The 26,195-nt window shown below is 37.1% G+C and overlaps 1 protein-coding gene across 1 annotated transcript in view; it reads right to left on the bottom strand.

Annotated features, from left to right (window-relative positions):
* Nucleotides 1-26,195, bottom strand: part of TTN (titin) — a 244,573-nt gene that overhangs the window by 74,295 nt on the left and 144,083 nt on the right. Inside the window, exons 176-224 of the mRNA XM_050900483.1 lie at nucleotides 25,790-26,185; nucleotides 25,324-25,599; nucleotides 24,816-25,091; nucleotides 24,524-24,663; nucleotides 23,913-24,039; nucleotides 23,563-23,826; nucleotides 23,192-23,458; nucleotides 22,791-23,054; nucleotides 22,105-22,244; nucleotides 21,856-21,982; nucleotides 21,470-21,736; nucleotides 21,104-21,370; nucleotides 20,332-20,598; nucleotides 20,099-20,238; nucleotides 19,119-19,245; nucleotides 18,228-18,370; nucleotides 15,601-15,724; nucleotides 14,470-14,736; nucleotides 14,225-14,322; nucleotides 13,903-14,071; nucleotides 13,544-13,810; nucleotides 13,132-13,398; nucleotides 12,762-13,040; nucleotides 12,247-12,655; nucleotides 12,019-12,143; nucleotides 11,657-11,923; nucleotides 10,769-11,038; nucleotides 10,365-10,667; nucleotides 9,940-10,242; nucleotides 8,915-9,102; nucleotides 8,713-8,827; nucleotides 7,859-8,143; nucleotides 7,418-7,569; nucleotides 7,133-7,280; nucleotides 6,822-6,999; nucleotides 6,607-6,728; nucleotides 6,221-6,508; nucleotides 5,831-6,127; nucleotides 5,531-5,717; nucleotides 4,860-4,975; nucleotides 4,469-4,768; nucleotides 3,933-4,232; nucleotides 3,735-3,840; nucleotides 2,451-2,647; nucleotides 2,039-2,344; nucleotides 1,667-1,945; nucleotides 929-1,228; nucleotides 524-826; nucleotides 52-426 (exon numbers count right to left, since the gene is read on the bottom strand). Of these exons, the coding sequence (XP_050756440.1) occupies nucleotides 52-426; nucleotides 524-826; nucleotides 929-1,228; nucleotides 1,667-1,945; nucleotides 2,039-2,344; nucleotides 2,451-2,647; nucleotides 3,735-3,840; nucleotides 3,933-4,232; nucleotides 4,469-4,768; nucleotides 4,860-4,975; nucleotides 5,531-5,717; nucleotides 5,831-6,127; nucleotides 6,221-6,508; nucleotides 6,607-6,728; nucleotides 6,822-6,999; nucleotides 7,133-7,280; nucleotides 7,418-7,569; nucleotides 7,859-8,143; nucleotides 8,713-8,827; nucleotides 8,915-9,102; nucleotides 9,940-10,242; nucleotides 10,365-10,667; nucleotides 10,769-11,038; nucleotides 11,657-11,923; nucleotides 12,019-12,143; nucleotides 12,247-12,655; nucleotides 12,762-13,040; nucleotides 13,132-13,398; nucleotides 13,544-13,810; nucleotides 13,903-14,071; nucleotides 14,225-14,322; nucleotides 14,470-14,736; nucleotides 15,601-15,724; nucleotides 18,228-18,370; nucleotides 19,119-19,245; nucleotides 20,099-20,238; nucleotides 20,332-20,598; nucleotides 21,104-21,370; nucleotides 21,470-21,736; nucleotides 21,856-21,982; nucleotides 22,105-22,244; nucleotides 22,791-23,054; nucleotides 23,192-23,458; nucleotides 23,563-23,826; nucleotides 23,913-24,039; nucleotides 24,524-24,663; nucleotides 24,816-25,091; nucleotides 25,324-25,599; nucleotides 25,790-26,185 (11,178 nt within the window). The remainder of the gene's footprint in view (nucleotides 1-51; nucleotides 427-523; nucleotides 827-928; nucleotides 1,229-1,666; nucleotides 1,946-2,038; nucleotides 2,345-2,450; nucleotides 2,648-3,734; nucleotides 3,841-3,932; nucleotides 4,233-4,468; nucleotides 4,769-4,859; nucleotides 4,976-5,530; nucleotides 5,718-5,830; nucleotides 6,128-6,220; nucleotides 6,509-6,606; nucleotides 6,729-6,821; nucleotides 7,000-7,132; nucleotides 7,281-7,417; nucleotides 7,570-7,858; nucleotides 8,144-8,712; nucleotides 8,828-8,914; nucleotides 9,103-9,939; nucleotides 10,243-10,364; nucleotides 10,668-10,768; nucleotides 11,039-11,656; nucleotides 11,924-12,018; nucleotides 12,144-12,246; nucleotides 12,656-12,761; nucleotides 13,041-13,131; nucleotides 13,399-13,543; nucleotides 13,811-13,902; nucleotides 14,072-14,224; nucleotides 14,323-14,469; nucleotides 14,737-15,600; nucleotides 15,725-18,227; nucleotides 18,371-19,118; nucleotides 19,246-20,098; nucleotides 20,239-20,331; nucleotides 20,599-21,103; nucleotides 21,371-21,469; nucleotides 21,737-21,855; nucleotides 21,983-22,104; nucleotides 22,245-22,790; nucleotides 23,055-23,191; nucleotides 23,459-23,562; nucleotides 23,827-23,912; nucleotides 24,040-24,523; nucleotides 24,664-24,815; nucleotides 25,092-25,323; nucleotides 25,600-25,789; nucleotides 26,186-26,195) is intronic.

Here is a 26,195-nt window from a genome sequence, read left to right as displayed (position 1 = left end):
TTACCCAATACTTTGAATAACTAGGTGTTTTTGAGGACAATCATTACATACCTAAGACATTGACTTCACATGAGGCTTTTGCAACACCGTGATCATTTTCCACTTTAATTGTAAATGTGCCATGGTCAGCTCTGATGGAGTCACGAACTGATAGTACAGACTCTCCTTCTTTATGGTTGTCAATACTCATACGTTCTGTCAGTGAAAGCTGGAAAGGTTTCTCTTCTTCAGCTTCACCCTTCTTCTTCCTTGTATATGTTGTTACTCTCTTTTTGATTTCCTCTGGTCTGACAACTTCATTATTCCTCAGCCAAGTGATAGATGGATAAGGTGACCCTGAAATATGTGCCTCAAGTATGATCTCATCACCTCTCTTCACCTCAAGGCCAGACTGTAGGTTTGCAGCGAGGAAGACTTTTGGAGCCTCTGTAATAACACAGGATGATAAATGGAGAGTAGAAACTTCCAATATGTTTGAGGATGTATGGCAATTACTACAAACAATCAAATGAGCAATTCATACCAATAGGATCCACAGCTTTCACAAAAGGAGTAATCCGAGAAGGCTCACTGATGCCAGCAGCATTCTCAGCACGAACGCGAAACTGATATTCCTTTCCTTCCTCAAGACCTTTCACTGGATAAGTTAACAGAGGTACCAGATAGTCATTGCATCTCTCCCACCTCTCCTTGCCCTTAGCAAGCTTTTCGATTATATAGCCCATAATCTTGCTTCCACCATCAAACAGGGGTGGTTTCCATGTAAGTGTTACTGATTTTGATGTTGGATTATGGACCTCAAGGTCAACAGGAGGATCTGGAGGCTCTGTGGAAGAGTAGCAAAAAAGGGATCATATGAGAAAAGAAAGTATGAAGATTTTAGTTAAAATTCAATTTGCTAGATTATTTAGTAGTTAAAAAATCTTACGTTTTGGGTCTTCTGCAATGACTGGGTTTCTTAGTTCAAGATATTCACCTCCTCCAATCTTATTGACAGCTTTAACACGGAAGTAATATTCACTGTTTGGGATAAGATCTTTGACTTGCCATGAAAGCTTATTTTCACCAGACATGACTGGGATATATGTTCTACGACCAGCTTCTCTGCGTTCCAGAACATAATGCAGAATAGGAGTACCACCATCAAAGTCTGGAGGTTCCCAGGATACTTTGCAAGAATTCTTAGTTACTTCGCTTGCCTTAATGTCTTTACACTGTCCAGGTGGACCTGTTTTAAATAAGAATAATAAAATTAGTTAACTAAATAGATGGGAAACTGTATTCCTACAAATATGAAATTATATTGCATTTCTTTGCTTTGCAGAAAGCAGACCAAAACCACAAATGTTGGCTATACAGCATATATATGAATTTATGTTCCTAAAGGTGAAAAATATTCAGAATTCTTATAAGCTTTTTTATGTTTATATGATGACTATTCATAATAATTGGGCTTTGAGCAGCCACTGACTAGTTAGACCAACTTGGGGTAAAGTGTTTTTGTGGGATTTTGTAACATTAGTGACTTTATGGCAATCTACATGTGTCTGAGTTGAAGCGATTCCTCCACATGGCAGAAAAGGGATTTTTCTAGTTCTTTCTTCTGTCAGCTGCAGGGCTCAAGTGAGGATAAGTATATTTCTCAGAATGGAAGAAGCCTAGTTACCTATGACTTTGACATTGACTGAGCCAGTTGTCGATGCCAGCTTGTTCTCCAATGTGATAGTATAAACACCAGCATCAGCATGAACACTGTCTATGACTTCGAGCAATGCAGAGGTGTAGTCACTCTTCATTGTTGTTCTGTCACCAGCTTTCAACTCTTTGCCATCTTTGTGCCATGTTATAGTTGGGGATGGAACAGCTCTGAAGGGTACAGGGATACTTAATTTCTGTCCTTTAACAACAACAATGTCACGAGTTTTTAGATCAATGGTTGGATTACCTGTAAAATTAAATATAACATTACTAGAAAGTTGCCAAACACCATTCTTTTTTCAGTCAGGCAGATCTGGAAAAAAAAGGAATCTATTCTTACAGTCTGGGTCCTTGGCAACAACTTTTTCTGAGATGTCTGATGGCTCACTAGCTCCAATAGCATTGACAGCTCTGACTCTCAGCACATATTCCTTGTCTGGAACAACACCTTCCTCCACTTTACATTTTAGATCTTTTATTGGACGAGAGTTGATTCGCATCCATTTTTCTGTTCCTGCTTCGCACATCTCAACATTATACCCAATAATAGGGCTTCCACCATTCTTCTCAGGTGGTTTCCATGCAATGCAAATGTGCTTTCGACCTGCATCTGTGACATGTAAATCCTGAGGAGGTGAAGGAGGGCCTGCAGAAATGGAAAATAATTGTGTCATTTTTCTCCCAGAACATATGTTCTACACAGTAGAACATACTTCCATAATCCATACACTGTATATTATACTACTACTTACTTGTTGGATCTTCAATATGAATGAGGTCAGTTGGTTCACTGGGATGACCACAGCCAGCTTCATTTTCTGCACGAACCTGGAACTGTACATCTGTACCTTCAATGACATCAGTCACTCTGAAATTGCAATCTGGACCAGCTGTCTTGCCAGCTTTTACCCAGCGAGTGGCTAGTTTTTCTTTCTTTTCAATAACATATCTGAATAAATTGGGGAAAATACTATCAGGTACTTGAAATGTGAACACTTCAGATTTCTTGCTCAATAAAATAGATAAAGAGAGATTAGAATAGTTTGGCCAATGGAAAAGTGGAGAGAGTCATGGGTGACAGATTCAATGAACTTTACTTCACACATCAGCCACTTAGTCCTGGTAGTCCTGGTAGGTCTTGGATGCAATGGAGCTGACATTACTGACAGACCCAATTCTGAAAGCCAGTTCCTGAACTTCTGCTGTGTTCTTAGGTTTTAGAGAGCTGCAGAGGTAAAAGAACCTCCAAGCTATACCTGTATCTTTGCTAGTTTGGATATCAGTGGTTAGTCCACTGAGAATATTTGTAGATATTATCTGTGAGTTAGCTGTCAAAATTCTGCCTATGATAGTCTATGGGAAAGTAATGTGAATTAAGTGACTTCTGTTGCTTCAGGCAGATCTCTGCAGTTGTCAGTTTGTTTAAGATATGCTTACTGTGATTGGGAAGGAGAGGAAGAGTGAAAACAAAGAGGAAAAATTTAACTGGCATTCAAGGTGAATTTCAGAGGACAGATATTTTAGAAACCAAAGAAAAGGACAGGTTAGAAGCAACCCAAAGGAGTAAAACAGTCTGTTTGAAAAGTGTGATAAAGAAGAGAATGAACAGAAAAGAGATGAGGCTTCATCCTAGCTGAGTGTATACAGTTTGAATGAGAAACTAAGGCAGAAGGAAAATGTGACAATATTACTTGGTAGATGGGTCTAAGCGGCTACAGCTCTGGAGGAACTGGAGACAGTTGTTGCATTAATTTTTTTATATTTTACATACCGTTCAATTTAATCTGATTTGATTAGATGCTGTTTTGACGATGTTGACACACATTCATTGTTCATGCACATTAGGTTATTTATATTTGCATAATTTTAAAATCAAACCCTTAATTGCTTTGACCACGTGGCTTCTCTTTTACATCCATCCACCTCTTTTTCATATAAAATGTGTCCATTTAAAATTTGAACATTTTGAGAGAAATGTCTTCATTCATGAAAAGATCATCTACAGGAAACACTACACAAACTTAAAATGACCTTACCTTTGAATCGGTCTGCCACCATCATTCTTAGGTGGTTCCCATTTTAAATCAACATGACCTTTTGTCACTTCAACTATTGTAAGAGCATATGGAGGCCCAGGGGTTGCTAAAGAAAAAAATACACACATTAGAAGAATAGGAATCCATTACATGTCAGCTGTTTCTACTGATCACTCAGTAAGCAAATCTGAAACTTACTGAAAGTATCTTTAGCAAGCACTGAATCTTCAATTTCACAATAGTCACTCTGTCCAATGGCATTTTCAGCAGCCACACGGAACACATACAATGAGCCTTCAGTCAGTGGGCTCACTGTATACTTGGTATCTTTCACTGTTGTATCAACTGTCTGCCAGCCTTTTCGCCTTACATCTCTCTTTTCAACAATGTAGTTGGTAATTGGGGAACCCCCATCTTTTTCTGGTACTGTCCATTTAAGATCTGCTGTGTTTTTAGTAATATTGATAACCTCAAGCCACCGAGGTGGTGAAGGAGGATCTGTAAAATAGAAAAAGAAGGTAAAACAGGTTAGTGTGTTTCCGATCAAAGATCTTGGAAGACAGGGAATATACCAAAACTATTAAAACTTTGTATTTTCTTAGCTGAAGCAGGGCAGACTTTAATATTTCATAAGTCTTCCAAGAGTTCACTTGGTACCTAGAGACAGGCAGACATGGGGCTTTTTTTAAAGACAGTGTATTTGCAGCAGCAGCACGTTCTGAAACGATACTCACAGAGCCTCTCCTTGCACAGCACAGGGTCACTGGGTTCACTGGGCTCACTCTCACCAGCCTTGTTCACAGCTCTTACACGGAATGAATATTCTTGTTTCTCCATAAGCCCTTTGAGGAAGTGTTCAGTTGTGGGAACTCCTTCAGCCACTCTCACCCACTCGTCTGTTCCAGTCTTTAATAGTTCAATGACATAAGATTCGATCTTTGCTCCTCCATCATGTTCTGGCTTTGTCCAGTTCAGGAATAATGACGTCTTGCCAACATCTTTCACAGTTGGCTTTCCAGGAGGCCATGGTGGATCTAGACAGGAGTCCAATATTAATTACATGATTGAAAACAAAGAATTTTTTTTTGTTGTTAAATTAAACCATTAAAAATGTGTTTATTATACCAATTGGGTCTTTCACTAAGATTGGCTCTGTTTCCTTGCTTGGTTTTCCAGGTCCTGCAAGATTCTCTGCCAATACACGGAACTTATATTTCTTCTTATTTGTAAGACCTTTAACTCTGGAAATAAAAATTAAATTTGATTAAACCAAATCTACACATTAACTTGTGCCTAAAACATTATTCTCTCTACTCTTTGTACTACAGTTTACTTGGAAAATCTGAAAATACACAAATTACTGCTAATGATAGGTATATTGTCAACAGTAAAATGGTGCACCATGACACAGAAACCAATGTTTTGAGAGGCATCTTGCATTTTTTGCATGTTCAATGGTTGTTAGTTAATGAGTATCAGGAGAAAAAAACCCAGGGTTTTGGCAAATTGATACTTGAAATGGCTACATCTGCTATTTTAGAATGTCTTATGAATAATCACATAGGACAGAAATTATTAAGCGTAACATTTTTTAAAAAAAAAAGAGATGATCTACTCTTCTGTAAAGACATTCTTCTTTAACTGTCAAAAAAAAGTATGCCACCAGATGTTAGTTGCATCTAAACTTATGGAAGTAAGGAAAAAAGAGTAAGAACAATGTAAAATTTGTTTAAAAGGCTACTGTTACATTTTTATGTCTCTGTGACCTATTTCAGACTAAACTGATATAGTCTTACTTGAATGTTGTATCTTTCACTGGCATTTTATTGCATTTTATCCATTTATCCTGCTCAGGATCATATCTTTCAACCCAGTAGCCAGTTATGGGGCTGCCACCATCTTCATCTGGTTCATTCCATGTTAAGGTGACTGAGTCTTTAGTGACCTCTATAGGCTTGAGACCTGTTGGAGGGCCTGGTGGATCTGTATAAATTAATAAATTTAAAAAAACAAAACAAAAAATAAAACCATCACACATATGTTGTTTTCACCTGTTAAAATATTGTAAAAATTTAACATTAATTTATTTAACTAACCAAATGAATATTTTGCAATGATGGGGTTACATTGTGCTGGCTCCCCAATACCATACATGTTCTCGGCACTGACTCGGAACACATATTCTTTATGAGGAATCAAATTGGTAGCTCTGAATTTTGTATCCTTAATAGTTGATGACAACTTATGCCATATTTCACTGTCTGTAGCTCTTTTCTCAAGGACATAGTTGGTGATTTTAGAACCCCCATCATCTCGTGGAGGATTCCACGTCAGAAGGCAGGATTCATTTGTGATTTCTGATACATCAAATGCAGCTGGTGGACCAGGTTTATCTGTAGAGGACAAGATGTGAATGTTAATCTTCTGCTTGCATACCTCAATACATTACTAATGATTTTTATAAAAAACATAAAATACATGCATACCAAGAACATTAACTTCAACAACAGCAGTAGCACGTCCACTGGAATTTACAGCTTCTATAATATAGGTTCCACTGTCACTCCTCTTGCTGTCTGTAATAGTGACTGTAGAATGATTAGGTTTGGTTTCAATGGTGATTCTGTCGTCAGGTCTCAAAATTTTGTCAGCCTTGGTCCAAGTAATCTGGGGCTCAGGCTTTCCAGTTACTTTAGCTGGCAGCTCAATTTTAGTTCCAGCTTTCACAGTAAGTCCAGCAAGAAGCTTCACATCTAAGAAAATTTCTGGAGCCTCTGATTTAGGAAAGAATAAAAATGTTGTTATAGAAACAGTATTTCAGAGACTGGTAAAAAGAAAGCAGCTATTGTAATTCAGTGATTGAAGTAATTACCTTTTGCATCAATAGCCTGAATATCATCTGTTGGCTTACTTGGCTTGCTAGCTCCTATTCTGTTCAAAGCCTTAACCCGATATGCATACCACTCTCCTTCCTTGAGTTTTGTTACTTCCATTCTGTTTGTTAAAAAAAAAAAGTCCAGATATTTAAAGTGGTGAGGATGGCACAGTTAGTTGAAAGGATATACCTTCCGATGTTAAATTACTTACTTTGTTTCAACAACAGGCTCCCCACATATCTCCCACTTGTCTGTGCCACGTTGGCATTTTTCTACCAGATAACCCTTAATGCGGGCACCACCATCATATTTGGGAGGCTCCCACGTTAGGAAGATTCCTTTTGATGTCGGATTTCTCCATTTAACATTCTCGGGTGGATCGGGTACCGCTATTAAAAATTAAAAACATATGGGGTCTTAGAAACCAGTTTAAGGAAGATATTTTTTTACATCTTATTTTGAAGAAAATCAGCAAGATTTCAGAAACAGAAAATCAGCAACAATGTGAAACAATTGACTCACTTGCTGGTGCTGACATATTTACAGGTTCATCAATATATGCAGGTTCTCCTGGGCCACATTTATTGCATGCAGAAACTCTAAATAAATATTCTTTTCCTTGGATGAGGTCAGGTACAGTAAACTCTTGGTCAACAACATGATCCATAACCTAAAGAGAAGGAAGGCTCCAATGTGTTTTTAAAATTTACTTCCAAAGAGCAATTACCAAAATAAGACACAAAATTCAGTAGCACATGTGGAAACAATATAGCAAATAGAAATTGAAATGAGAAAGAATGAACTTACTTTGTTCCATGTTTTCCGGCTTACTTCACGTTTTTCAATTATATAGCCAGTAACTGGACTTCCACCATCATCTTCTGGAGGTTCCCATGACAGCTGTACTGTGTTCCTGATTATGTCTAAAACTTTAAGTTCTCTTGGTGCACTTGGACGAGCTAGAAATCACAGAAATTGTATTAATTATTTTGTAACTGGAGTTTGACAGATGATCTGTATGTAATCTATCTGCCAGAAGACTTCTCTTCTTAGTCATTCTTCCTTAAACAGCAAAGTTAGATATTCAAAACTAGAAAAGTTTTTTTGGAGGATGGATTTCTAGTTTTTAGTTATATTTTAATATACTTGGTTTACTGAAAGTTGTGTGATTTCACATTATTAACCTAATTAGATTTTAGCAAGACAAATATGGAATGTTATTGCTAGAATATATACATGTCTGCTTACCAATGACATTAACATTAATTTCTCCAGAAACAGATGACACAGGGTTTTCTAATGTTAAGGAATAAATTCCCTTGTCTGGACGTTGACTTGGAGTAATTACAAGTTCTGCAAAGGAGGCAGTGGTCTTCATTGTTACACGATCACCCTCTTCTAAGACTTGGTCACCAAAAGACCATGTGGCGGTTGGCACAGGGTAGCCAGTGATAGGAACACGGATCTTGATTGGCTCTGGAACAATAACTTCCAGCCCATCTTTAAACGCACTTAGGTCCATTGTAGGTCCAACTGGAAAAAGTGGAAAATGGATTCGATGAAATATTTTCAGATGTTCTGAATATGGCTATGATAGCTGTGTTGAGAGGCTGATTCTGACTGTATCTCAGCCTGCAGGTTGGAGCTGTCTAGGCCTAGCTGTGGCTTATCACTCCCTACTTCTCCTGGCTAAAAGTTTTTTAGAAATATGTGAGATGATAAGGCAGCTTAGCATTATCAAGGAGGAGATTTAATTTACCCTTTAATATAAAAACTTTGTATTGTTTTGATTTTTTTTTTTTTTGTCTTCTCTGCCTGTCTCTCCTTCTGCTACCTCCCACCTTCCATAAAGCTAGGTCAGAAGACAAAAGGTCATGCCTTGCTCTTCAGGCAACCTAATAGGTTTCTACCTAATAGTACAGCTAATTATCTGCAGAATTCATAATGGAGGAGAAATAGCCCAGAATCTCAAAGGTCTAAGGCTCTTTATACTAGTTGGCATCACAGTTATCTGGTGAAAAATATACATATTACCCACAAGATGCACTTTAATTGTGTGTCTTATCTGATTGATTATCTTTAATAAATAGCATATGGCTTACCAAAAGTATCATCTGCAGTTAATGGCCCAATAGCCTCTGCTGGGTCAGACACACCAGCTGCATTTTCTGCTGAGACTCTGTAGTAATAACTGGATCCTGGTTTCAATCCAGTTACCTAAAAAGCACAAATAATCATTTAGTAACTCATATTAAAGATGATCTACACATTTTGAGTACTTTGTTGATGTACAGAACACCTTACCTTAAAAGTAAGAGCAGGTACTAGTTTTGGGTTACAGCGAATCCACTTGTCTGTTCCTTCTTCTTGCCTTTCAACAATATAGCCTAAGACTGGACTTCCTCCATCTTTGAGAGGGGGTTCCCATGTGAGCTGCACTGATGTCTTAGTTTGATCCGAATGATCAAGGTTAATGGGAGGACTTGGTCTCTCTGAAAATAATTTGAGAGAAATACATTTTCGCAACTGATAAAGGAGTATGGTTCTGCATATCAGCTGTCTATACCTTAAAGTACTCTTTTTAAAGCCTTTGCATAGCTTTTTCTAAACCAGTTTTTTAAATTGAGGTTGGATCCTAATTTCAGAGCAAAAATATTTGGAGTTCTGTCCTGGTTTCCGCTGGGATAGAGTTAATTTCCTTCTTAGTAGCTGGTACAGTGCTGTGTTTTGGATTTAGTGTGAGAATGATGCTGATAATACTCTGATGTTTTAGTTGTTGCTAAGTAGCGCTTATCCTAAGTTAAGGACTTTTCAGTTTCCCATGCTCTGCCAGCAAGCAGGTGTGCAAGAAGCTGGGAGGGAGCAGAGCCGGGGCAGCTGACCTGAACTAGCCAAAGGGGTATTCCATACCATGGAATGTCATGCCCAGTATATAAACAGGGGGGAGTTGGCCGGGAGGCGCGGATCGCTGCTGGGGCATCGGTCAGCGGGTGGTGAGCAACTGCATTGTGCATCACTTGTCTTTTCTTGGGTGTTATTTCTTTTTTTTGTTGTATTTCTTTTCATTACAATTATTATTATTCTTAATTAGTAGTGTATTTTATTTTTACTTTATTACTTATAGTTATTAATATGTTTAGTTATTGCTGAACCAAATGGTAGCAAAGTACTCCTGATATGTTTGAAAGACAAAAGTAGGAAAAATCTAACTGTACATGGTATTTGCAGCACACAGGTTTCTCAATTGAACTTTCCTGCACACATAATATATAAACAGCCAAAGTATCCCTGTCTTATAATGTAATCACAATCAGTGCTTGCATACTTACTGATCGGGTCCATAATTTTTACTGCACGTGTAGCAGGACTTGGTTTGCCAACTCCAACCATGTTTTGAGCTCTTACGCGGAAGAAATATTCTTCATTTTCCACAACATCAGTCAAGACAGCTGACAGTTCATCAGCTCCAGTGGTCATAGTTGGCTCCCATTTGATAGAAGCTCTGTTACGCAGTTCAATAACATAGCCAGTAATTGGAGATCCTCCATCATATTCAGGTGGTTCCCAGGTAAGTGTAGCTCCAAACCTGTTCACATCGGTAACTTCTACATTTTGAGGAGGACCTGGAACATCTGCATTTTATTTTAGGGAGAAAAAGGAAAAACAAGGTATGTGGTTTTTACCTATTGTTAGAGTTTGTACTGCTTTTCTTACACTGTCATCAAACACTGAGGTTTTCATAACTTCTGCTCACCAAATTTGCTCTTAGCTTCCACAGGTCTCTCTGTTTCCACTGGCTCACCGGTACCCACTCTGTTCCGTGCACTAACACGGAAGAGGTACTCAACTCCTCCTTTTTGCAGTCCAGTAACAGTGTATTCACAATTTTCAGCACGATCAGTGACCATAATCCAGGTCTTACGCTTGATATCACGTCTTTCAACGACGTAGCCTATTATTTTACTTCCACCATCACTTTCTGGTTCTTGCCAGGCAAGGCCAACTTCACCATCATACGTTTCAGTGACTTCCAAGTTTCTAACTGGACCTGGAACATCTAACAAAGATATGACAATATTTTAGGACATTGCATCTTTTTTTTTTTTTTCCTCTGGCTTAAATAAATGTGAGCAAGGTTTTAATAATGGGAGTACTTACCAATGACCTCTACATTGATGAATGCTTCTGCCTGGCCGTGTTTGTTTCGAAGTATAACCTTGTACCTTCCCTTATCTGATTTCTTTGCTTGATGAATTTTGAAGGTAGTGCAGTCAGTTGTTGTATCAACAGTTGTTGTGGGCAGACTTTCCTCTCCTTTCAACCATTCAGCTTCTGCTCTTGGGTAGGCATCATATGGAACAGCCATAGTTAAAGGCTTCCCGACATCAACCACAAGGTTTTGATCACCAGTCTTGATTCTAGGTGCAGCTAAGGAAGATCAATGTGACAAGTAAGTACTTACATATAAAAAAAAATTGATATATTTGTGTAGTCACCAAACAAGCTAACATAGAAAACTAAATGGAGCTGTTGTGTGAATTCGAAGCAAATCCTTCATATGCTCATTGGATTGCTCCAGAGAAAGAAACTCAGGCTGGTTGGTATGTACTGTGTCCTGCTATAAAATCAGAGAAGAGGAAGTTGTTTTTTGAGCATTAATTAAATGTATTTTATTGGTCTGATCTGGTAAAATAGACAAATTAGGAATGAAATGTCTTATATAACTGAAATGAGTAGGCCAAATAATTTCCATGTTTTAGATCTGCAGTGACCTAATGAAAAGGTTCCGTCTCCTTTAAGCTCAACTCATCCTTTTTGGTATAGACACTGAAAAGTGACCTCTATTTTCCTCAACAGTTGGATCAGTGTGGTATAATAAGAAATGTCTGTTGCCTGAATTATAATTCATACAGTTTAACAGACTTGCACTTGTCTCGGCTTGATTCGTTTTAATTCAACTCTTTGAAAGAACAAAAATCAATTTAGTTAAATAGTTAATTCACTAACCTAAGATTTTATAAAAGAAGCACAAAGCAAGCAACTTACCAGCTAATTCAAGCTTAGCTCTAGCTTCCTTATCTTTGGCAATAAATCTGTATTCCCCTTGGTCACGGGGCTTTATCTCGCACACCTGCAGCCTGTGGACCTTTCCTTCACTCATCATCTGATGTTTGTCACCTTGGACGATAATCATGTTGTTTCTCAACCACTTGACCTCCACACCATCTTTGTTCAACTCAGCCATGAAGATAACATCTGCACCAGGAGCTTCATAAACATCTTGTGGTGGTCGGATGATCTCAACAGGGATTTCTGAAATAAATGTCAATTCATTTGGTGTTATTTGTGTATTGTTTCTATTATTACTAAATAATGAAGAAATAAATCCTATTCAATTTCACACATACCTTCAACAAACAGTCTTGCCCTAGATTTCCTGTCATCCACTCCACAGGAATATTCACACTCATCATCTAGTCTACAGTCTTTTATGATTAATCTGTGCAGATTTCCATCCTTTTCAAACTGGTATCTTTATGGGGGAGAAAAATAAGCAGTATTTTAGTTTCCAGACAAAGTAACAAAGTAAAGCAAGCATGTTTAGCATATTAACAAGCATGATAAAATGCACATACTTTTTGCCTTCTTTGATTTCTCTTCCATTTCTGTACCATCTTACACTGGCTTTCTCTTTGGAAAGCTGGCATGTAAAGACAGCATCATCAAATTCAGTGACGGTCTGGTCCCGGAGATGTTCAATGAAGTCTGCTGGTGCTTCTGTGATGAGAAGCTCTGCAACAGATTTGTCTTGTCCAGCAGTAACAGTGTATTCACCTTCATCTATAAACCCACAGTCTTTAATGATTAGCGAGTGTTTGTATTTATCAATTTTGTACAAAATGCGCTTGCTGAATGTGATCTCTTCACCATTCTTTGTCCATTTGAGGGTTGCGTTAAGGCGATTGACTTTGCACCAGAATGTGACAGTTTTCTTTTCCATGGTCTCAATGTCTTCAAGGGGCTCAACAATTCTGAGATCCTCCTCTGTTAAGACAAAAACCCCAAACTGATTAATTTACATCCTCATGATCCTGACGTGAAATTGAATATAAGATGATGAAATAATTTTAATACAGTGCAAGTTATTTACCTAATACTGTTAAGGCAGCAGAGCTTTTGACATGTTCGCCTCTCTGGTTTGACAGTGAGATGGTATAGGTAGCTTGATCTTTCAACTGTGCATCTCTGATTCTGAGGGTGTAAACTAAATCCTTCTGGACAATAATGTATTTTGCACTATCAAATATTGCCTCATCATTTTTGTACCACTTCTCTTTGGCACCTTCTTTATTGACTTCACAGTTGAAGATAATTTCTTGACCCTCATTAACTTCTTGGTCCTTAAGGGGAGTCACAATCCTGAGTTTTTCTGAAATTGAGAAAATAGAAGAAATAGGACATCACGTAGTATAAGGAATGCAACAAAATACGCACCTGCACATCAATAAAATAAAGCTTACCAATCACTGTTAAGCGTGCTGTAGCTTTAGCTTCACCAACCATGACAGTATACTTCCCTGCGTCTCCTAGAATAGAGTCTTTAACCACAAGTGTTCTCTTTTTGCCATCTGAAATGATGTTGTACTTATCACCAGGCTCCAGGACTGTGTCACCCCTTAGCCACTGTACTGTAATTGCCTCTTTGGATACTGAACAGACAAATTCAGCTTTGTCTCCTTCAAGCACCTCAAGATTTTGTGGTCTGGTAAGAAATTCTGCTGCAAGTTCTGAAAGAAAATATTTTTGTAGACGTATGTGATTTTATTTTATTTTTTACTTATGAAGAGAATAAACCAAGTTGTGTATTCTTACTGATTTTTTTATTTCTTAATTTTTTTCCAGAAAACAAGGCCACCAAAGTAACTCTCTTACCATGCACAGTAAGTTTTCCTGTTGTACTAGAGCTTGGGAGCTTGCAAGTATATTTGCCAGCATCTTCAGGATGAGCATTATGTATGAGAAGAATTCTCTTTCGGCCATCAGAAATGTGTTCAAATCTACCACCATCAGGCACCTCCTCATCTCCTTTAAACCAAGCAACTTCGGCATTAGGCTTTGAAACTTCACAGATCAATTTTACAGTGTCGTTTTCATTTACTTCAAGATCAGGAAGTTTTTTTGTGAAAACAGCCTCTTCCTCTGCAACAAGAATTTCAAAAGATGATTAAAGCCTTTTATCAAAAAAACATTTTTTCTTGTTCATAGATTAGATTTTAAAACACTGTGTTTACCTATCACCGTAAGTAGGCCTGAAGTTCGGGCTGTTTTTGCTTCACAGGCATATTCAGCTTCGTCATCGAAGACACATTTACTGACAACAAGAATGCGTTCTGCACCTTTGGAAATTATGTCATACTTTTTTCCTTTTTTAATTTCAATGCCATCCTTAAACCACTTCACCTGTTTTAGAACAAATAAACATGGTTATTAATATTAACATACTCATCATAGATTTCAGTTGTGTGTTCTTTTGTAACAACATAATAAAGTTGTCAATTGAAAAAAAATCTCTAGTTGAAGGAGTTACTCAGATTAAAAAGTATTATTATTGACCTTAACACCTGGACGAGAAATTTCACATTCAAACCGAGCAGATTCTTTTTCTTTAACTTCAAGGTCAGTTAGGGGTTTCAGGAACTCAACACGAATAGCTATAAGAGAAAAGAAAATTTTTAATAGAGGAAAGTCTCCAGTAGAGAAGAATAAATTGCTGACATTGATATTACTGCCAGTCATAGGCACTAGTACATAGCATTTATAGCACTTAGACATTTTTTAGAAAATTGTAAATGACTCACGTTCTACATTGAGAAAACATGATGTCTTAAAATCTTTAGCATCACAGGTATATGTTTTTGCATCATCCAGTGTGCAGCCACGGATAATGAGTTTTCTGACTCTGCCATCAGAAATGATATCATACTTCTTTGTTTTGTGAATTTCTTCTCCATTTTTGAACCATTTAACTTTTGCATTTTCCCTGGAAACTTCACATTCCAGTATTGCAGTGGCCTCCTCTTCAACAGTCTGGTCCTCAAGTGGTTTAGTAAATTCAACTGGGGGTTCTAAAAGAAACAGATAGATTTTTGATAGAAAAGATCTAAATTATATCCAGCCCTCTGCTAATACATAACTGTCCCATACTGTTTACTAATTTTCCTTGACTGAACAATCAAAAAGGCTCTTAGATGTCCCTGCTGAAGGTTTTTTTTTTGTTTTTTATTTTTAATGCCAAAATATGTTCAGTTAATTCAGCTAATTTCCTCATTTTCAGCCTACTATAAGATTAGACTGCATGATATCCTTGTCCATAGGTTTTTTACTCACAAATCATCACAAAGTCTTGCAACTCAGTTTCTTTAACTGAACTATACCCATGTGATCTCAGTGACTCTGAAGTTATACTCTGAACTTAAGGAATGATTTTTTTATTTTTCCTTGAATTACTGAATTAGCTAAAGTGTGTGTATTTTTTTCACTTCTTAGCCATACACAGCTTGCAAGCAGTGCGAGTGGGTATACAGTCAATGTTATGTCACTTGACTGATGGTGTACTTGTGCTCTCATAGGTTTCTGGATACTCCAAAGAACAGAAAAACCATCAGGAGCCATAAAGGCCAGTATTTGTGGGCCATCTTGAGGCCAATTGAATGTTCAAGTCTGCAATGAAGCCCTGGAAATCCTAATGAATTGATTCATCTCCCATGTCTGATACGTTTCCAGTATTTCCTTCTTTCCTCAGCTTTTCTGTGAAGCATAAAGATTTTAAGTGGCTTTTTTTAATCAGGAAAGTTATTTACCAGTCCAATATTGTACGTATGATCCTACTGATTTGATATATGGTGTATATTAACATCCTATTCCAGGGCAAATCATGAATAGACCATCAACACTGACTATGGTATAATTAAAATGACTGACTGACTTACCTTTCACAAAAAGATTTGCCTGAGTTCTGAAATCTTTTGCTGTCAGTGATACCTCTCCCGCATCTGTTAACTTGACGTCTCTAAGAATAAGTGTGTGGACTCTCCCTTCAGCACGTGTCACAACCTTATAAAGTACATAAAAAACCCCTTTGTAATTATCTACAACAAATATTTAAGAAATATTTAATGGAATAGCATTGCTATTTATTGCTATCTGTGCAGTTTTGTTGTTTACTTTTATATGAAATTTTTATAATTTCCTTTTTTATATACTAGATATAGCTCAAGACACAAATGCTTTGAGGATTTTGAGAATCATTTCTGTTTTGTCCTTTCACTTACAAGAAATTGTAATTTTAAGTTACCCCATGTTTTAAGGTATTTGTGTCCTTGTATTAGAAAACCTGAGTCTACTATCAAAGTTCAAAATGAGACTGACTTGATCATGTTTATTTTGAACAGGTACTAATAAATACCAAAATAAGTAGATTTATGGAAAAAGTTAGTATTACTCCTGGCTACATCTAAAGTAAAAACTTTTAGAGAGATATAAAGAGGTTTGGCACCCCCCTCATACACTCTTTTGTAAATGCAAATTTGATTTTCTAGTATTATATTTTGGTAAACATTTCTGCCTAAAAAAAAACATTTCCGTGTTGATCTATTGCTGAAACTACTCTGCAATCATGAGTTTGAATTGGGCTACTCCTACACAAACATCCCTTTTCTCTAGGAGTGGACCTGGGGGATTCAAGGATACATCATACATTGCAGCCATTAAGAGGGCTGCTACTCATTCATGCCGTAAATTTTAACATAGCTTTTGAAGAATTCTATTTCTTTATTTTCAGAGAAGCATGTGATGAAGTAGTAGATGCTGGTCTAGAAAAATAAAGGGGAAAAGTGAGCTTCTGCTAAGGAAGAAGCATAAAAGATTAAGTTACTGTTGAGAAGACAGTCCCTTTTGCTTCAGAGGGAAGGAAGGAACTGAGAGGCTGTCCTTCCTGCCAAATGGTCATCATGTCCCTGAAAACTAGCTCTAGTGAATGCTCATCTGAAAGAGACTGAGATGAAACCAAATATATATTTGACCAAAATAAGCAGTAAAGATAAACAAAGAAGTCATTTCAATAAAGGTCATATGTATACAGTTGAATGCCAGCCACAGAGGTAAAATAATGGTTTGAATTATAAACAGCTGGAATGAAACACTTGTACAATTAGATTGATTCTTGAAGACAGTAGTAAAAGTGTTTCAAGAGGCTATCCTAAATGGGCAGAAAGTGATGCATCAACTAAATATATGGCTTACTCTGAATTTCTTCTTGATAAAATTTCAACTGAAGTCAAATGACAGTTTTGACTGTATATGTACACTGAATGAAAATCTGGAAAATTTTTTTTTTCATGTAATTAAATGATAGCTCAGACAGATAAGAACAAAATAATGTTCCATCATACAGAATATTGAACATATAATATTTTTCTTGCCAGGCAGTAATAACTATCAAGCCACTGCACTGGTCAATAGCTTTCTGCATTTTTATTCCTAGACTCAGAAGCTATTACCTTGATTTATTACATGTCTCATCTGCTGAGTTTCAATTTTGCTCATCTGTCCTTAAATACTGTAATAGGGTCACCTATCACCACAATCAGCTTTTCTTTTCCTATTTCTATAATCTATTTTTTCTATGAAATAGTTTTTATTTAGGCAAATTTGGTGAAGCTCAGGAAGATCTAGTAAAACCTGGAAATAGTATGTTAAAAATTGTATTTAAAAGAAAAAAAAATCTGTACTGAAGTATTATTAGCAGCTTTATTACAGGTTCTGAAACTTTGCTAGACCATGTGATGCCTTCAAAGTTTGCTTTGTCTGAGGTTTCCAATTTGTATTTTCATTTGCATCATTTCCCTTAGGCCTAGTATGTGAAAAAGAAGTCTTAAAACCAGTGATATCCATTTATATTTTATATTTCTTAATGTATTTCTTTATGTTTCTTTATGTATTTCCCCTACCATTAACTTTAACTATTAAACTGACTGCATTCCAGGCCGCTCAGATCTCAGAGTTAAGAGCCAGCACTTGATGAAGGGTTAAAAATAGCTAGTGAGAAGTGCTTGACAAGCAAATCTGCCCAGAAAGTTATCTAGAGAGCCAGAACAAATGCCTGAAATGGAATTTGAATCCTCTTAATCCCCTTATATGCAGAATTGGACTGCAACTCACCATTCAGGAGAAAAAAAGCATTTCCTGATAGCACCTTTCAAAACCCTCTCGCTGTAACTACAATTAACCTGAGCAAAAATCATTCAGTATCCCTGTGGCTAAGTTTCCAACAAAATCAAGCACAAAATCACCATTGTAATGATTGATATTTTGGAGCCTTATTTTCCCTTTGTATGATAAATACTTGTAGTATTCCAGAATACTGGAATTTCTGGGGAAAAAATGCTATATCTGATTTAGTGAGGAGGATTTACGATTTGGCACAGCAGCACTACTGTATTGCTGTGCCTTAGTACTTCTACTGGCAGAGAGTAAACGAGAAATAAAGAAGGGGAAGATAGTTGAAAGAGAGGAAGGAGGAGGAAACATGAGGAAAAATAAAGTTTAGTTTCTTTACCTTATCACTGGGCTCCAGTTTCTTGCCTTGCAGGAACCACTCTACTGGGATTCCCTCATAAGAGAGTTCACAATCGAAGGTTGCTGATTCCCCAGCTGTCACTGTTACATCCTTGAGGGGTCTCAGCAAGCCAATTACTCGAGCTTGGTAAGAAGACATCATTTTCAGATTAGCCATTTCTACCCAAGAGAGAGCTGCTGCCCTTATGTACTAATCTCCATGGTGGCTTCCCTCAAGAGAGACAGACATCGCAATGCTGCTCTTTAAATTCCCTAAATAGAAGAGGCCACTCTGGGTTTTTAGGGGGAGGGCTGGTCACCTAAAATTTTCTATTTGCAGAGTGTGTTTCTTTAAATTGAACAAGGTCAGCAGGAAAGTTGCCATACATCTGTCTCCCTGACAAGCCTTGCATACCTCTTGCTAGATAAGGCATGTGTTTTCCAAAATAGAAAGGACTAGGATTGGAGTGGGAAACAAGTGGTCTTCAACCATGTGGTCTGTCCCTGTCCATCAAGCTCTTAACCCTATCCCCAGATATTACTGTGATCCCATCCTCTCAGGTTAACATGATACTTCAATGCAGTAAAGCCTTTGCTTGTAATACTTTGATTTCATAACAACATATAATGCCAGACCATGAAGCATTCTTCAAGGCCATATCCTTATTTTTACTTCTCCTATATGAATAAACTATATACAAGGTTAAAAAACATATAGGACATTCCTTAACTAAAAAATTAAGATGGCTTGAGAAATTAATCCTTGAGTTGCTGTTCTGGAAAGAATTGCTGTGGATTCAATCCAGTATAGAGATTTGTCCACCTGTTCCAAAGAGGCAATGAGTACCTTGTTTTCACTTAATTAATTAATTTCAGTTTAAAAGACACTTACGTTTCACTCGAAGGTGAGCACCGGATTTGGCATTTGCTGCTTGGAAATCTACCCCACCAGCTTGATCTAAGCGTACATTGTACAGTGTAAGGAAGTGCTTTTTGCCTTCCTCCTTGATTTCACATTCCTGCAAAAAGAGAAGTGAAACAATTTGTTCAGTATCTTTTTTGTGCTCCTCACCACAAGAGCCCCTACTTCTCCTCATACCATGCATATGTTATCTCCTCCTCCATTCACGACACTTAGGCCCACTGCCACCTGCAGTATACCTTATAAACTTTCATTCATAGACCTTTCCTTTCAAAGTCTCTTCCTAATACAGTCTGCTTCCTCTTAGAAAGAAAGAGCAAGAGGCAACACATTTGTGTTGGTGAATGGTAGGTGCTGATTTTCATGGAACTTCTGATCTTTGTGTATTATTCACATTGGTATTGTTACATCAAAGAGTTGCCAAATTATTGCCAGTCGTGGTTGTATTGTTTCTTAATTTTCCAGATCCTTCCAGCAAGGAATTAAGAATATTTGATTAAGCCTTATAGCATTTTAAAACAATTTTAGCTGTCATAGTAATGGAAAAGGTTTTGAAAATGTGACCTACATCTATTTAAACCAAACATAACTCAAAAACCAAAGGTAATTGCAGACAATCCAAAGTTTGTATTTTTAAATGCCATTATGTTTAAGTGAATTCCACGATGTCTATGCACTTTGGATACATGATGGTTAAGGACTAGGAATACAGAATGCACTTATTTATGTAAAATCATTTATTATTTAGCTATTTTCTATAATATTTTGGATTAAGTTTACACTACATTTTAAAAGTTATCAATGAAAAAACCAGTATTTTTATTATAGTGACCCTTATTGAAAGCAGAAAGAGATTTCACTTCGTTTCTGCAGCCACCTTCTCCCTCACACCCTGCCTCCCCGCAAATTGTTGAGACACATATAAGAAACATCCTGAAATATTTGCTTACAGCTGATTCAGTCAGGGGTTCTCCTTTTAGCTTCCAATTGCCATGGACACCTTCCTCAGAGATTTCAATATCAAAATGGGCAGTCTCTGTCTCAATCACCTCCACACTGTATAGTGGACGTATAATCTCAATATCCCGGTCTGAAGGAAAAAAAAAAAAGTGATTGATTCCCTCAGTCTCTAACAGACCCTAAAAGATCTGTACTACAGAGCAGCACAGTAAAATAACCATACCTTCAATATTGAGTTTAGCAGAAGTTTGATCAGTACCACAGTCACAAGTGTACTGTCCAATGTCTTTCTTCAAAGCTTTCTTGAGGATAAGGATTCTCTTTTTACCATCAGCCTTAATAACAACGTTCTTTGATGGAGTAATTGGTTTGCCATCCTTCATCCATTTCACTGGGGCATCTGCTTTGCTGATTTCACATTGTAAGATTACTTCATCTTTCTCTACAGCAGTGTAATCCTGCAGCTTCCCAGTGAAGTAAGGGTCTCCCTCTGCAAGCAGAAGTGAAGATATGTTTCAGTCTGAAGTTTTAGTCTTTCAGAAAGGACAATTAGTTCTTACTATAAAATACATTTCTTGTTTATGCCCTGCAAGAAGGATTAAATATAGTCCTTATAAATATTACACAGTTCTGTTGCAAAAAGAGAAAACAACAAATATCTAAGAAACCATTCAACATATTACTAATATTACTGACAACAGTGTTTTGGTGCTCTAGGAGCTTCAGAGCACCGTTTAAGTATCTAATACTTAATTTTGCAACAGTTGCATGAAATTTTAAAGTTATTTTAATTGTCCTTTGTGAATGGGGAAATGGAGACCCAAGGAAGACAAACAAATTGTAAAATTGTCAAAAATCACAATGTAGATTTAGGCCAAACCAAAAAAAACCACCAAAGCAAACCAAAACCAACCCTAAGACTTTCTGATCACCATTTTTCATTAATAAGACTCTTCTGATATATACATCATGTAAATTCTTTTGGGTATTCTTACCAAGAACAGTGAGTTTAGCTTCTGAGGATTTGTCCATAGCTTCCACTCTAATCTGAGAAGTATCATCAATAGTAAGATCTTTGATTGTGAGTGTATGGAATTTGCCATCATCTGTCATTGAAACCACTTTGCTGGTATGTAATCGCTGGTCATTCTTGAACCAGACAACAGGGATATTTTCATGGGAGAGTTCCACGGTGAACACTGCAGTTTCTCGCTCCTTTTTTGTTACATCCTTGAGAGGAGTAATGAATTTCAGGCGGATACCTATAACAACATAACATTTCATTAACAATAATGTTATCAATAAAAACTATTCAAGGACTATGGTGCAAATCTTTCCTAGAAAGGCAAAGTCAGACAAACCTTCAATAATTAGCTTGGCACTTGTTGTCTTATCCTCAGCTTCAAACATGTATTTAGCTTCATCCTCAAATGCAACAGATTTAATAATCAAAGCATGCTTTGTTCCGTCTGAAATAATTTCAAATCTTTCATCAGGAGTGATCTCTTGTGTTCCTTTCAACCAGCGGAAAGTCTTGGGTTCTCTGGACACTTCACATTCAAACTTGGCTTCATCCTTCTCAAAGACCTTCACATCGCTTAGTGGAGTGATAAAGATGAGAGGCAATTCTGAAATCAAAGAAGAGCACTTTCAGTTCAGTGATAGGTTCATATAGACCTTTCTGCTGCTAGATTTGTTTTAATGCCCTGAGATACACATGGAAATGTTGGCAAAGTGCAGACCATACCTTTCACTTTCAGATTAGCAGCACTTTTAGCATTAGCAGCTTGGAAAGACACTTCTCCAGTCATATCAAGTTTGCAGTTATGAAGGACAAGAGTATGCTTCTTCCCATCTTCAATGATTTCACAGTCCTGGTGATAAAGAAACACACACACCCCCAATCAATATTCTAAGAAACCACTCAGAAGACATTATTATTAAATATGTTTTTTCTAGTGTAAATTATGGTCTAAAAATAAAGAGGTCGTCTTACAGGTGAAGGTGTTAGGGTTTCTCCCTTTAGCTTCCATATAGGACGGACATCAGGCTCAGAAATTTCAATTTCAAAACGTGCTGTCTCACCAACAAATACTTCCACTCCATACAGTGGGCGCTCCACTTTAATTAAGCGAGCTAAAATCAAAAAACCCAGAAGTTCACATCTGTTTACTCACTCATTCTATACCATAGAAATGTAATACCGGAAAGGATCTCAACTCTCTCCCTATCCCTTCTTTAGCACATTCAAATGTTATCACTGATAAATGTTTATCTAACCTCTTTTTAAAAAGCTGCAAGTTTGGGCAGTCTGCAACCTCCTTTGATAATACGTCTGAAAGTTTAGTTATTTTTAGTAAGAATATTTTTCCTCATAATTAACCCAGATATCTGTTACAGTGAATTAAACTAACTGCTTTTTTTCCTGACTGTGAATGGACATAGAGAATAATTGATTCTTTATCATCACTGTCTTTACAACAGCCATTTATATATCTTAAGGTATATTGTCTCTTGTAAATACTCTTAATAATTGTAAATCTAGATATTTCAGCTATTCATCATAACAGCATGTTTTCTAAAGGTACAAGTTTTGGTGTTGTACTCTAGAGAGCATCTGTCTGTCTACACTGTTTTACAAAGGTTTCAGTACTTTCCCTTAGCCAAGGCATGATAACTTACGCTCAACGCTGACATTAGCACTCGTCTTGTCGGTTCCACAGTCACACTCATAAACACCCTTATCACTCTCTGCAGCCTTCTTGATCTTCAGGATACGACGCAAGCCATCCGTTTTTATGGAAATTCTGTTGGAAGCTACTAGTTCTTCACCGTCTTTGTACCATTTTACTGGCACATCTTTGCTAAGTTCACACTCCAGAGTAATATCATCTTTCTCCACAGCACTGTAGTCTTGTAATTTCACAGTAAAATATGGATCGGCCTCTACAAAAGGCATAGTGGATATGAAATGGTAAATTAGTAATATAAATTTACTAAAACATCAATATTTTGTCACTTTCTACCTATAAAAATTGTTTATACATATTATATAGCATATTTTAAATTATTTATGTAATTACCTAAGACTTTTAGGTTTGCTTGTGTGCTCAAGTCCTTGACTACGGCCTTTATTTCAGAGATATCATCAAGTGTTACTTCTCTCATTTCTAGTTTATGAACTTTGCCCTCTGAAGTCATAAAAACTGTTCTGCTTGTGTGGAGTCTCTTGTCATTTTTGTACCATTTCACTGGCATGTTTTCATGAGAAAGCTCAAACTGAAAGTGAGCTGTTTCCCCTTCTTTCACTGTTTGATCCTGTAGAGGTGAGATGAACTTCAGCCTCACACCTGTAATGTAGACACATAAATACCATCAGAAAAAGGCTAATGTGGTTCTAAAAGATACATTCTTTATCCATTTTTTATTGTTTTGTTCATAAGAAGACACTTGCCTTCCACAAACAGTCTTGCTGTGCTCTTCTTGCCATCAACTTCAGCAGTGTATTCTCCCTCATCATCAAACTGAGAATCATTGATTACAAGAATATGCTTCTTTCCATCTGCAATGATGTCAAATTTTTCTCCAATCTTGAGTATATCAGTGCCCTTAGACCATATAACATTGGCTTCTCTGGTAAGGACACATTCAAACCTTGCTTGGCGCCTCTCAGGGACAGTAACATCTTTTAGGGGCACAGCAAAGTCCAGTTCAATTTCTGGAAGCAAAACAGAAGACATCATTTGTAATGTGCTCCATGTGAACTCTGTTTAAGTTGATATCATACTCTGTGGTGCATCGTACCTTTCACTGTCAGGATAGCTGTAGTAACTGCATTAAGTGCCTGGTAAAGGACTTCACCAGCTTGCTCTAACTTGACTTTGTGCAAGGTTAGGAAGCGTTTTCCTCCTTCAGCTTTGATTTCACATGTCTGGAGAGATGACAGACTTTGGTAAATACAATGCCAATGCCTTACTGCTAGGTATTTTAAATAAAGGGATTCTATAAACATTTTATACACAGTAAAGAGTCAGCTAGAAAGATCGGAATTGCTTTTCAAGGAAAGTTAACACTTCTACTCAACAATAAAAAAATGGAGTACATTACTTCAGCGTTCCACACTTCTTTTAAATGTCAGCATCATTACTAGCAATGTATGTAGGATATTTTTATCATTGTCTGAATAATGTGCTGTAATCCTTTGAGAAAATGAAGCCATTCAAAACTTAGCTTTTATAGCATATAATTCTTACTTAGAGAACCAATATTTTTTAATCACCATAATGCTTATTTTTCTATGTTCTGGACTGAGTAGCAATGACAGACCTGCAAAGATCTTACCATAAAGACTCAAGGGAACCTGTTCACAGTGTTTAATTTAAATAAATTGTGTTATAAAATTCAAGGATGCTTACAGGTGAGGGTCTCAGGATTTCTCCTTTCAGCTTCCATTCACCAGGAATATCATCCTCAGATATTTCTGTATCAAAGTTTGCTGTTTCTCTCTCATAAACTGTAACATCCTCTAATGGCTTCAGAAGTTCAACTTCACGTTCTAGAATGCACAAATGAACACATCTATAATTAGGTCAAGTTTTGATAGAGCTTTATAATAGTTCAGGTTACCTTTTTTGTTTGTTTGTTTAGAGTTTTTTGAACATTGGCCTATGAGCTGATGAAATATAATACAAATAAAAGCTTCCTTACCGCCAAGGGTCAGTTTAGCTAGGTATCTGCGACCTTCAATTTCCACTGAATATTCCCCAATATCAGCAGGGCCAGCATTCTTGATTTTCAGGAAAATTTTATTTCCTTCTTTCAAGATTTCTGTCTTGTCAGTTGGTTCAGCAGGGATTTCCTCATCTCCTTTAAACCATTTAACGTTTGGTGTATCCTTGACCATGTCACAGGTGAAAGTAGCTGTTCCTTTTGGTTTCACATGCTGGTCTCTTATGGGTTTTACTAACCAGTCTCTTATCACTTCTGCATGACAAAAAGTTGCATAAAAATACAGCTTAGCAGACTCTTACTACAAATAAATGGTTCATAAATAGAAGAAATAGAACTTACAGATTTTGTATTACAACAAGATTTTAATAGCTGTAAAAATCTTATCTGTCCATTTATATTGTAATACTATGAGAAAAAGCTTTCCTAATTTTAAAACAGCCCAAATATCCTGCAGAGAAAGGAGAATGCAATTTTGATTGCTTACCTACTACCTTAACACAAGACGAGCATGACAGCTCAGAGTCTTCCACAGTAACAGTGTAAGTGCCAGCATCAGCATCATCTGAATCAGTGATCGTGAGGGAATGTGACAAACCAATAATGCCCAGAGCAAATTTCCCAGGCTTGTCTTTGATGATCTTCCCATCCTTCCTCCAGACCACACTTCTTTCTTTGTTAAGCTCACACGTCAAGTACAGTGGCTGGCCTTTAACCACAGTGACTTCTTCATCAAGAGTTTTCACAAACCGCACTGGGAGTTCTGTGGGAAACACAACATTTTGATTTGTCTCATTTATATACAGAAGGTGTGATGCAGAAATGCCTTACATATTAAATCAATATGTGTAGTGATTGATGGAAACAAAAGGATGCATCTACCAATCACTGCAAATTCTAGCTTGAGGAGTAGCTAGCCTTTAAATTATTGATAAACTTGAAACGGGGAATACCTTCAACAATGAGTTTGGCTGTAGAGGTCTTCTCTTTGTTCCCCAGTCGTAATACACAAGTATATTCACCAGCATCTGACAGCTGGACATCAATAATATGCAGCTTCCTATCTTTGCCATCAGCAATAAACCTGTGTTTTGGGCTCTCTCGGATGTTACTTCCATCTTTCATCCAGCTGGTAATTGCAGTGGACGGTGAAATAAGGACTTCAAAGATTGCAGAAGACCCAACAGATTCAGCTTCTGTTAGCACTATATCTTTCATCTCCTTGACAAACTTCAGTGGTACAGCCTTGAGTTGGTAAGTGAATGGAGGCTCTTCAGGAGGTTTTTCACCACCACTGCCTGGCCTGAGTTTCCTTCTTTCTGCATCTGCTGGTGAAGGGGTCTTCTTGGCTGTAATTCA

The sequence above is a fragment of the Gymnogyps californianus genome, chromosome 7 (assembly GCF_018139145.2).
Source record: "Gymnogyps californianus isolate 813 chromosome 7, ASM1813914v2, whole genome shotgun sequence".
NCBI classification, from domain to species: Eukaryota; Metazoa; Chordata; class Aves; order Accipitriformes; family Cathartidae; genus Gymnogyps; species Gymnogyps californianus.
This window is presented reverse-complemented; position numbering and strand designations above follow the sequence as displayed.